At 36.2% G+C, this 13,357-nt stretch overlaps 1 protein-coding gene across 1 annotated transcript; it reads right to left on the bottom strand.

The window, feature by feature from the left end:
- Window positions 1–4,828: 4,828 nt before the first annotated feature.
- On the bottom strand, window positions 4,829–6,637 carry LOC130666933 (uncharacterized). The gene has a single exon (XM_057468263.1). The coding sequence runs from the start codon at window positions 6,635–6,637 to the stop codon at window positions 4,829–4,831; it is 1,809 nt and encodes a 602-aa protein (XP_057324246.1).
- Between the last annotated feature and the right edge of the window lie 6,720 nt (window positions 6,638–13,357).

Here is a 13,357-nt window from a genome sequence, read left to right as displayed (position 1 = left end):
AGCAATATCTTTAGAAATAATAAACCGATTTTGACGCTTAAAAAAGCATTTTACGCAGTTTTCTGACGTCTAACATTGAAAAAAAATGTTTGAAACATTTGATAAATTATATTATGCGTTATTCGGAATAAATGAAGTTAATCGTTATTTTTATTATTTTTAATCACGAATATGTTTTTAAATAATTCATCGATTTTGACGTTCAAGGTGACATTCGACGCAATTTTTTAATCACTAACGTTTCAAAAAACACTGTAATCAATTAATTCGACAATTTAGATTTTATTAGAAAAAAACACTTTTTGTAATTCCTTCGACCCGGGTGCCATAAGGGCGTATAATAGGCTGATAAGCCCTTGTGGCATTTGTAACGCGATATACACACGTATTGCGGTTGAATTTGCACTCAATCAATAACTAAATAGCGTATAAATACGCACGACCAATTTTAATAAAATAAAAAAATTTTGCTTGTTACAGATATACGTTGCGAGAATTTAGATCTGCTGCCGTAAACCGTGAGCTACACGATTCATTATTGCTAATAATGGATAGTGACCAACGTAAAGTATAATTTTATCATTTTTGAAGTAAAATTGAATAAGATAAAAGACCCGATCAGGGAACTAGTACCCGATCACTTATGTATGTGTATATCTATATTTACTAAATTTGACGAAATGTAGACATACAAATTTATGGAGTGATCGAGTACTAGTTCCCTCATTAGGTCTAGAATCTGATTGGGTCTTTTACCTTATATCAGGAATAGATATTAAAAATTATTTAAATAAACTTGTTTTCAATACTTGAAATTTTTGTTCTCAGGAGAACACTTGCTCCAAGATGTGGGTGATATAGAAAATTTACAATTGGAAGATCCACCTCAGGCACCTCAGTGTTAATTTATAGCTCTTCTTCATTGCCTTATGCAAATGAATAATATTGAAGAAAAAATGTCTATAAAAATGATAAAAAATGTTTACAAGAAACTATAAGAGCATTGACGACAATATCTCCTACTTAATAAAAGTGTTCAGTACCCGATGAAAAAAGATTTTATAAAATTATATATAAAAAATGGCCCGATCCAATTGTATACAACTGTATAAAAATTGTATACAATTCTATACAAAATGAATACAAGTTTATATAATTATATACAATTTTATACAAATTGTATACAATTCTATATAATTATATACAATTCTATATAATTGCAATATATAGAATTGTATACAATTTCTATACATATTGTATACAATTGGATCGGGTCATTTTTTCTATCCAATTTTTATATAGTCTATATATAATTGTATAAAATCTTTTTTCATCGGGTAACTCTACTGTTGTAAGGCTATAAAATTTTGATTAATTGATTCAAAAGAAAAAAAAGTTAAGCATTTATTTTTAAAAAAAGAAAAAAAAAGCAATTTCATTGAGTTAAAGATTTTAGAAAAAGTATCTTACGGTTCATATCAGTAGTATGACTTACGTAAGTCACTGAATGCTTAAAAAAAAGTGGGAGGCACTGTCTGACAATGCCCTTAACAATAATTACATAGTACAAAATATATTATATTATTTAATATTTGTATTTATTAAGAATATTGTTGAACAGAAAATATTGTCATTAGTAATATTTATATAAACGATTTGAGGAAGACAATTTTTATAAAAAAAAAAAAGAATTGAAAAGTTTAAGGCATTCTCGACAATGCCTCCTACTTTTTAAATATATTCAATGACAACTGTCATAAAATTTTTAAATTTTTATAACCTAATTAAAATACAAAGTTTCGTCATTTCTAAAAAAAAAAAAAAAAATTACTGTAAAATATTAACTTAAAAACTACATTAAATATTTATTTGCTGGATCGGGATGGTGAAAGAAATAATAATTCACAAATTTGATGTATTGTCCATATTTAATAAAAATAAATCACAGATAATAGCATAGAGTACAAGAGTCGATCACGAATTTTATGAGAGCACTTATTAAACATTATTCGATTGCATTGATTTCAATTGAGTTAATATAAATTGCATGGCACCGTACACATGAAATATTATTACATTATATATAGAGCGCAGTTGAATTGACGATTGAGTTTTTCGAGTTTAGTAGAATATGAGTTTTCTATAATTTTACACGGCACCATACACGTGATTTAATATATTATAGGATAGAGCGCAGTAATCAAATTATTAACAATTAATAAATCACAAATATCACAAATATTTCGAGTATAATTTTAGGTCACAAATAATTAAAATACGCGACATAGAGTACGAGTATGAACCGAGTAATAATTAAGATGCGTAGCGAGCCGAGTCTGAACGTATAATAAACTTTGCAGTCACAAATAAAATTTGATATTTATTTTAGAGATGAAGTATGACTGGATGACTGAATGATGACATCAGTCCCACCAGTTGACATCATGTACAAGTAAATAATTAATCGATGAGTAATGAAAGTGAATGTAAATTAAGAATAATTATTTGTGGATGCAAAGTCACGTGATGGCGAGTATATGTATATATATATATATATATATATATATATATATAGCCGGCAGGTTATTTTGACACGCGGTCAACACAAAAATGATCACAGATTTTATTAATTATGTTGAGAGTATAAATGAATAATAATACCTGATGAATTTGCGAGTAGTAATCAAATTAATGTAATCAATGAAGCACGATAATTTACACGATGTAATTGAATATTATAATAAACTTGTAGCACGTGGTGGTCTATCACAAGTGATGTAGACTAATGCCAGTTGCCGCGTAGCTGGCTATCGAGTTGAAATTCCGAGTATCAGAGGGCGCGTCGATAGCAGCACCGCTGGTATAGTAGAGCGTCGAGTTATCAAGTGTTCTGGCGCGAACATTTGATATTTACGTAACATTCCGCCCGCCATCAGGAACAGAGTTGCTGATTATGATCTTGAGTACCTGATGATTGATAAGTAGATTGCCATTGAGTTAGGCATCTGGTTCTGGAGCAAGTGGTAAGAGTGCGAGCTTGGCAATTGGACGAGTGAGAGTACCAGTGGCTGTTTGAATGGTTACCACTCGAGTGAGGTTGTCCTTCCCTGGATGGAGTGCAGTCACTTTCGCGAGTGGCCATCGAGTTGGTGGAGTTCGTTCATCAGTAAGAAGGACGAGTGAGCCGAGTTTGATGTCATTGCGAGCATGATGCCACTTGGTTCGAGCCAGATGACGTTGAATGTAACTGGTGGACCAGTGATTCCAAAAATGCTGGACACGTTGCTGAATGAAGTACCAGCGAGAGAGTCTTGATACTTCTGTATCCATGAGTGAAGGTTCAGGGATGGCAACGATTGGTCTCCCAATGAGAAAGTGACCTGGAGTGAGCGATGAAGGATCCTGAGGATTGTCTGATAGAGCCTCCAATGGTCTCGAGTTCAAAATCCCCTCCACTTGCGTTAGAAGAGTCGTAAGTTCTTCAAACGTGAAGGCTGATTCTCCGAGTGTGCGAGTCAGGTGATGTTTCACCAATTTCACTGCGGCTTCCTATTTACCACCCATATGGGGAGCAGCAGGGGGATTGAAATGCCATGTGATTTGATGCACAGTGGCCCAATCGAGTAGAGCATGAGATTCTTGAGTGCCTTGAGTAAAGAGCCGCTTGAGTTCAGAGTATGAGTGCGCCTTGGAATGTTGTTCCACAGTCGCTGTAGAGTGCTGTACATACCCCTCGACGGTGAATAAACCGTCGGAGAGCTGCTATGAATCCTGATGATGAGTAGTCGCTGACATGGTCGACGTGAACTGCTGATGTGGTCAGACAGACAAACACACAGATCCAGCCCTCGTATATCCTGGATCCTCGACTTTTCCATGATTTGATTGACACTGGACCAGCGTAATCAACTCCAGTGTGAGAAAATGGTGGCGCTGGAGTGACACGTTGAGCTGAGAGTTGTCCCATTAATTGCTGAGCCCGAACACCTCGATGACGAGCACAGACGAGACATTTGAGTGTGTGTGAACGTACTGGTTGACGTCCACCAATGATCCAGTATCGGAGTCGAGTATGAGCGAGTGTGAGTTGAGTACCACCATGCATGGTACGCTGATGGGCATCAGAGATGACGAGTCGAGTTAGAGCGGCATCACGAGGTAAAATTGCAGGATGCTTCTGTTGATCTGAGTCTGGAGCATTTTCCAATCTCCCCCTTACTCGGATGATACCATCGGTGTCTTGATAAGCCACCAACCGAGCAAATGGGTGATCCTTTGGCCATGATGCCTGTTTTGCGAGTAGTTGGAGTTCAGAATTAAAGTGAGTACGTTGAGTTTCCTTGATGCAGAACTAGAGTGCGAGGTTGATTTCAGTTGATGTGAGTGGACGAGCGAGAGACGAGTGTGGTATGCATTTGATTAAATCGCGTACCCTCCCACAAATTGCAGTAACTCTGAGCATGCGCAACAGTGGGATTGGACGTTCCATTAGCGTCCAAGCCGAGTTGAGTGGTTGAGCCGAAGCATAGAGTGATTTGACAGGACGTTCTTCCAGGTGAGTATCTGCATCTTTATGAATAGGACTGGTTGGCCAGGACGGCGAGTCTTCCAGCAACCATGATGGGCCAGACCACCATAGTTGATGAGTTTTAAGCTGACTGGTTGTCAAGCCTCGAGTTGCACAGTCTGCTGGATTGTCAGTGCCAGGGACAAACTTCCAGTGGCCATCTGGAATGAGTTCTTGAATAAATGACACCCTATTCCTGACAAAGTCTTTCCAGCGAGACGGGTGCGAGTGTATCCACGTGAGTGTGATTGATGAATCGGTCTAAAGATATGTTGGCACATGCGAGTAGTTGAGTGTGGTCTGGCAGTGTTTGACGAGTTTTGCCAACATGTGAGCCGCAGTGAGTTCCAAGCGTGGAATCGTTAGGGGTTTCAACGGTGCCACCTTGGTTTTAGAGCAAAGCAGCGTAACCTTTGCCCTCTGAGTTTGAGTTGTTGGTAGGACCTTGATAAAGACTGCCGCAGCCATCGCCAATTGCGAGGCATCGGAGAATCCATGAATTTCTAGAGCCGAGTTCGTGGACGAGTGGATCCATCTGGGAATCTTGATGATATGAATCATGTCGAGTTGAGTTTTGAATGAAGTCCATTTCTGTCGTAATTCTGCAGACAATGGAGTGTCCCAGCCGAGTTTGACAAGCCAAAGTTCCTGCATGAACATTTTGGCTTGAATTATGAGTGGTGATAGGAATCCCAGTGGATCAAAGATCTGAGCAATCTCTGATAGAATTGCACGCTTTGTGCACGGTTGAGTTGAAGATGGTGGCGAGTGTTTGGATGAGAATTGATCCTTGTTTGAAGACCAGTACATCCCAAGAATTTTGGTGCTGACTTCTGGATCCTCTATTTTATATTGTGTAATCGCTTCCGCACGATTGAGCTGAAGTAATTTGCGATGATTGTTTGCCCATTTGGCGAGTGGGAAACCGCCCGCCATGCACAGACCCTCGATATCATCTGCAACTGCTTGCAATGACTCGAGATCATCTGCGCCTCCGGAAATGTCGTCGACATACCGACCTTTAGTGAGTGGATCGATTGCGAGTGGGAATCTATGTCCTTCATCTTCGAACAATTGGAGCAGGGCTCGAACAGCAAGGAATGGAGCTGATTTCGTCCCATAAGTAACTGTAGTGAGTTTGAAGGGAGTGATGTTTCCTTCCTCATCAAACCAGAGTATTTGTTGCAGACCCTGGTCCTTTTCGTGAACCAGAATTTGTCGATACATTTTGGTGACATCTGTGATAAAGATCAACTGGTGTTGTCGTGAGCTGATGAGTACGTCGAAGATGTTAACGAGTAATTTTGGCCCGGTATGCATGATGTCGTTGAGTGAGAGTCCTGAACTGGTTGGTTTTGAGCCGTTGAAGACCACATGGATCTTGAAGGTGTTGTTGTCTTCCTTCAGTACCCCATGGTGGGGTAGAAAGTATTGAATTGATGATGTAGATGATGCCGCAGGCACCATGTGCTTGAGTTCGAGATATTCTGCCATGAAATTCATGTAGAGTGTTTTGAGCCGAGCATCATGATCAAGCCGTCGCATGAGATGTTGTAAGCAGCGACGGGCTGCTGTGTATGAGTTCCCCAGTTGTTGCGGGTCTGATACTAATGGCAGTCTGACAATGTATCTGCCAGAACTGTCTCGAGTGTGAGTGTCCCGGAAGTGAGCTTCACAAGCCTCTTCTTCGGGAGTTAATGAGCGTAGTTGAGTTGGACTGACCTCTTCTTGGAGCCAGAATCGAGTTAGTAAGTCTTGAAGATCTTGATCATGATGATTGGAGACAGCATGATGAATTCTCAGTGGTTTGTTGAGCCGAGCTTGGACTGGACCAATGATAATCCAGCCAAAGATGGTGTTTTGAGCGAGTAATCCGGGAGATTTGCACTTGATGATCTCGCCAGTGATGACCTGGCCGTAGTAATCAGCTCCAAGGATGACATCCGTTGGACCTGGGGTTCCAAACTCTGGATCTGCGAGCGTGAGATGCGAGTACTGTGCCAAGTCAGTATTTTGGACTTGGTCAGATGGTAATCGAGCAGTTAAACCACTGAGGATGTAAGCCTTCATCGTGAGTGATTGATCCGAGTGGCATGAGCGGAGAGTGATAGTTGCACATCCCCTGGTGCGGCCAGCTTTGGCTGCACCGATCCCTAGGATGGTAAGGTGTGATCGAGCACGAGAAATATTGAGCATTCTTACCAATGAATCTGAAACAAAGGATATCTCAGAACCGGTATCTAAGAGAATGCGTATTGGATGAGTACTTAACTTGGTCACTACGTAGACTTGACAAGTCGCGAGTAACGTAGCGTAATGATGAGTTTGAGTACAACCAGTTGTTGAGTTCTGAGTGGGCGAGTGATGAGTACGAGTGCTGCGATCATGAGTATTTTGAGCTTGAGTGTGGGCAAGAGTGTTGTTTAAGTGCGGTGAGCTTGTAGTAGGCGAGTGCGAGTGAGTGTCGAGTGCTTGAGTGTCGTGCGGAAGCGCAAATTCTTATTGAGTTTGAGCAGGAGCACTTTGAGTTTGCGTTGCAGGGATTCCTGGGTGAATCATCGAGTGGTGCTGTTCCTGATACACTCTGCAACGGAATGGTGAGTTGCATGACTCGACTTGGTGGTGTCCAAGACAGTTTGGGCACAATCTGGCTTGGATCACCAGCTGAGTTCGTTGTGGTGGAGTCATCTTGCCAAACTGGTCACATCTGACCAGGTAGTGATCACCTTGGCACAGGTCGCACGGATACTGTGCTTTGGCCACCACTTTGGGTTGAGCGCTTGCTGGTGTTGATGTTCCAGCCGATTTTGGAGCCGAGGATGTTGCCATATGAGCGTAGGAGTTCTTATGGCCTTTGGAGCTTGAGTGCGAGTGCGAGTGACTGGATTTCTGCTGATCACCAGCCTTTGAGGTACTTTCCTCGTAGCGTTCTTGAGTACGAGCACGCTCCGTCAGGAATTGACGCAGCTGTTTGAGTCTTGGGAACTCTACTAAAGCCCCCAGAGACAATTCCCATTGTTCGCGAGTCGAGCTTTGAGATGATGATATGAGTGAGAAGGTAACAGTTGCCTTCCTGGAGATTGACCTTCTGAGCCAAGAGTGCATTGATCGCCTCGTGGGTCTGATCAATGAGCGAGTAGAGTTGTTTTGACGAGCGCGAAGTGAGTGCTGGAAGGTTGACCAGCTTGTCGAGTTGAGCTCCGATGAGTAGTCGAGGTACATCATAACGCTTGCAGAAGGCACCCCAGGCGAGTGAGAAGCTTTCATTACACATCGGTGTGTTGGCGATCGCTTGAGCCGCTTGACCTGTAAGATACGACGTCAGGAGCTACCCCCAGCTTGTGACAAGGCTTACACCCACTAGAGAAGGGCGAGATGGACATTAAGACTGACGAAGAGAAGGCATTCCGACGGGGCCCTCCGAGAGGACCCAACGTGACGTCATCTAGCTACTCTGTCCCTTCCTCTTATTATATTACTTATTGTTTACCGTCCATATTATACGATTAGATGTCGGGTTTAATAATGATTAATTGTTAAATAAATATTTGGTTCTATCTACTAGCAAGTGAAATATATTAAAGTGTTCTTCTTACATAAGATTTTATAATATTGTATAAAATATTACAAAATTTTATAAAATTGTATGAGTTTTTATAAAATTTTGCAGTAAAATTTTATAAAATTTTATATTATTTTATAAAATTTTATAAAAACATTTTTTCCCGGGTGTGCATATCGTATTTTATAAATTACTTATTTATTCATCATTAAGTTAATGAATAAATCGTTTAAGAAAAAATTTTTTTAATTTTTTACGAAAAAAAAAAAAAAATTGACAATAGATATTCAAATACTAGAAACTACAAAATTCCAAAAGGATTCGTTGTTTTGAACTTATAACTTTAGAACTTTACAGAAATTTGAGTATTTATATTTAAATTAAAAGTTAACAAAATTTTCTTCAGGATTTAAGGTCAATCTCAGACATTGCCCCTCACTTCTTACAAGTTTTTAATTACTTAACTGTCATCAACATATAAAAATTTCATTAATTAATTAAAAAAAAATCAAATCATTTAATGAAAAAAGGGCAACGTAGTTGTAATGTCGCTGAGATATAGATTTTAAAAAAATTACTTACAGTTGATATCAATCGGGACTTGAACATAATTCGTGAAATAAATTTAAGTAAAATCTTCATGTCGATTTTATAATTCGAATTTGGAAGTTTTTTACGTAAAAATTGAGTCAACAAGTTTTGTATAACTCCTAATTGATCACAACTCTCTTGCAGATTTGAATCACGGTGAAAACACCGTGGAAGTGTAAACACCGTGGTTACACGGTGGATTTGTTCCATTTCACCACCAGGTATACACAGTGTATCCACTGTGATTACGCGGTGTATCCACCATGATTCCACGGTGGCTTGACTACTGTGTACACACTAGACCGGTTCAAAAAAATCGACTATTTTTTTTTTCAAAACCCGCAGTGAAATATCTTCCTAGTCATGAAAAAAGAAGCCTGTGAAGACGGGAGCTCTTAATATCAATTTTGAAAGGTCGCTCATCGTACTTTTCTATTTTCCATAAGAATAACATGGAAAAAAAAAATTTGTCAACTTTGGAATTTTACAGCTCATTGTGAAACCAACATATCGAGGTGAGAGATACATATTTTTGAAGGAAATTGAACGCTCTAAATGAATTGTCTCTTATGTTTTTTCTCTAAGTCTACTCCTTTAAAAGTTATTTGAGTTTTAAGTTCAACATGTAATTAATTTAACCTTTTTTTCTTCAATTGTGGTATAATAATAAAACTCATCTTCGAAAAAAATTATTTTACAATTTTTAAATGGTATAGATAATAGCTTTAGGGTTAAACAACAATTAAATATCAATATCCCAACAATGGCATTTTGATGAAAAGACGACACTTATTCAGGAGCAATCTTTTTTTTATTTATTGAAATCATAATATCAAATTTTAAAGTATCACTTTCTTGAACATTGATTTTGAAACAACTTTTTTTTTTATAAATTACAGTAGAAAAGTCATTATAAAATAAATTAAAGATTATTTTAATGTTTCTTTATTAACATTTGGAAAACATTGACGATGGTCTTGTACAACTTGTAGAAGATATTGGAGTTGCTCCTCATTTTTCGTTAAGCAATTATTATACTCTTCGATTAATGCAATACCCCGTTCTGCTACATCATTAACCACTGTTAACCCTCTGAAAAAATCTAAATTCTCTTTATAACTTTCATTCTCAGACCACATTTCTACGTCAACATCAAGGAAATCATAGGTTAAATCAAATATTTGAAAGAGCGTCAATGATTTCGTAGAAATAAATACACTCAAGTCGTTTTCTAAAAATGATTCTAAAGTCTTTTCTTCAGCAACATATCGCTTGTCTTTGATTAGTTTACTCTCCGGATTTTGAAGTATAGCTACGCACATTTTTTTCTTTATTTTATCAGAAACGTTATGGTCGAACAATGGAAGAGGAGCTAATTATTCGATTAAATACCACATATGATCCCCTATTTTCTTTAACGCTTTTTGTGAAACTAATCGATTAACATCTTCGTAATGAACTAACTTTTGTAACATTTCTAAATCATTATTAGGATCTTGGATCGCTGAAGAACATGAAAACCATACTCTAATATAAACTAATATCACAAAAGTACAGACCTGACGTAAATTTTTAATTTCTTGTTTCGAAAGGGGAAACTGATTTCTAAAAATGAAAATTTTCAAACTGTAAATGGCTTTAGCCATCCATCGTGCATGATGTATTGCATAACCATCAAGAAAAATTAGAGCTAATTCAAGTAGCTCTTTGTAGTCACTTCTTGGCTGACATACCTAGGAAAGAATTGTTAGCATTAATTATAATTTTTGGTACGCCAAGAAGCTGACTAGCTTTTATACAAGATAATAATATTGCGTTTCTATCAACAGACTTTGGATCGACAATATCAGTTAAAATTTTGCCATTCCAATGGACAATGTAGCGGTCTTCAATTTTAAATTCATTCTTTAAGAGTTCTGTGATAGACTGTCTGTACATAATACAAGATCGACGGATTGTGCTACAGCTTAGATTAAGTGTTTCAATATTTATTCCTACGCTTTTATAAGCAGCAGTCAAAACATAAGTAGAGTCCCCGTTACTAATATTTGCTCGATCGAGAGCAGATGCGAGTTCAGCGTTCATTACGTCAATTTTGGGAGGCACCTTTTGTTTTTTGGGTGAAACTTGGTACTCAGAAATATTTTCTGACCTTTGACTACTACCAGTTGCTGTTTCAGTGCCACTTGTAGATTGATTTCGTGAAAGGGCATTATTATCCAGATAGCTATTACTACTATTAGTCGAAGGCTGGTTAAAATCTAAAAGTAAAATTAATTAAATAAAGTTTCGAATGAAAATCAAAATTTAAAGATCGAAAAACTTAATTAAAAAATGAAAATAAATCTTGATATGAAAGATAAATTTAATAATTACCATCAAACTCGATTTCCATTGTGGTTTCATCTATTTGCTTATTTGAAATATTTGGATCAATAAATCCATATCGTTTATCTGATTTTTGACCAGCTAAAAACAGTTTTTTATTTTCATCAAGTTTTTGCATCAAATTTAACTGAGCGACATCAAAAAGTTTCCTAGATTTTTCCACGAAAAATGACTCTAATTTTTTTTGCGTAGGAGACTTCTTTCGATACTGATTTTTCTCCAATTTTAACCAAGAATCAAATAAATTCATTATTTTTCGAATAGCATTACAACTTTTAGAAATTGTAAGTCCCGCTTGTAACCACTTTTCTTCAATTTTTTTTTACAGTAACACAAGCACTTCTTTTTAAAGTCAATTTATTCACTTTATGCTGATATAAAAATACAGACATAACTTCTCCATTTGTGGGCAGTTTACGTCCAATAATATTTTCATTCCTTTCACCAATTAAGTATACATTTTTTTCCATTATTGATAATAAAATAATACAATTTTTAGAAAGTGAAATATCTTTAAATTATTATACATCAAAATTGTAAGCAACTAAGCGCTAGGAACCAGAACAATAATTGAGCGACAGTACCAAAAAAGTAAGTTAATAATGCGGCAGATCTCTATTTTACCGGTAAAAAAGTGCACTACCTTTCCTACAAACCACAGTTGGTCGTTTTTCCGAAAAATTATGTACGTACAATTCACATTTTTTTTAAACTTCTAAAGAGAAAATTAATTTCAGATTTTTTAAATTGAAAAGTCATTTATTCCTCATAGTAGAACAATAAAGATCTACTTTGTCAACGACATTAAACTTGATAATTTAATATTTTAAGACAAATTTTTTTTTTTCAATAATAATTATGAAATATTTAATAAAAATAAAGAAAAAAAGGTTAAATTAATTACATGTTGAACTTAAAACTCAAATAACTTTTAAAGGAGTAGACTTGGAGAAAAAACATAAGAGACAATTTATTTAGAGCGTTCAATTTCCTTCAAAATATGTATCTCTCACCTTGATATGTTACTTTCACAATGAGCTGTAAAATTTTAAAGTTAAAAAATTTTTTTTTCCATGTTATTCTTATGGAAAATAGAAAAGTACGATGAGCGAGCTTTTAAAATTGATATTAAGAGCTCCCGTCTTCACAGGCTTCTTTTTTTATGACTAGGAAGATATTTCACTGCGGTTTTTGAAAAAAAAAAAAATAGTCGATTTTTTTGAACTGGTCTAGTTCCACGCTGTATCCACCGCGTAATCACAGTGGAAACACCGTGTATACACGGTGGTGAAGCCACCATGGAATAATGGTGGATACACCGCGTAATCACAGTGGTAAAATGGAACAAACCCACCGTGTTTCCACCGTGATTCAAATCTGCGAAGGCTGTAAGTAATTTCTTTTTTTTTAAATCAATATCTCGACGAAATCGCTACTAAGTTGGCTTTTTTCAATTACGATTTCAATTTTTTTGAAATTAATTAATTCAATTTAAATTCAATAATGACAGTTGAAAGTCATTTTATATTTTTAAGAAGTGAGGGGCACAATGTATGAGAATCTTCTTAATTTCATATAATTCTTACTTAACGTTTATATTTTAAATTAAAAAAGTATTTTTTTAAACTTTTACATAAGCATATTTCAATGTAAATAAAATACAAATGTTGAAAACAGATACTATCAACGTCGAAAATCTTTACGACGCGGCTCGAGTACTCTCGACACATCGGACACTGAAGAGATTCATTTGAATCGGACGAGAAAATGGTGTCTAAGCACTGTTGACACACGCAACGGTGCCCACATAGTCTAGACGCTGTATTACGTTTTCGTAAACTTTTGAGGTCGGTGTACAAAATAAGATTATTTTCATGTTTTTTGACCCGCTGAAACCGAATATTGCCGTTATTTTTTCGAAATCCCGGGCCATCAATTGTTTATAACTATTTGTTTAAACAATTGTTTAAAAAATAATTTTTTGGGGATCGGTTATTTATTTTTAGTATTTTGGGCAATTTTAAGAAGAAAGTTACTCTTACAAAATTTTCCTAAAGTTTATAGTTTCCAAGTTATGAATTTTTGAAAATCGAAAATTCTCGATTTTCACAAACTTTGATGATTGATTACATATAAATAAATTACGTAATACTAGGTTTTATTTACATGATCGTAAATAAGAATATTCAAAGTTTTTATTAAAACAATAAAATTCCGTTATAATTTGTTTTAAATAAAAAAAAAAAGTG

The sequence above is a fragment of the Microplitis mediator genome, chromosome 4 (genome assembly GCF_029852145.1).
Source record: "Microplitis mediator isolate UGA2020A chromosome 4, iyMicMedi2.1, whole genome shotgun sequence".
Lineage (NCBI taxonomy): Eukaryota > Metazoa > Arthropoda > Insecta > Hymenoptera > Braconidae > Microplitis > Microplitis mediator.
Note: the sequence above shows the minus strand (reverse complement) of the source record. Positions and strands in the feature narration are given on the sequence as shown.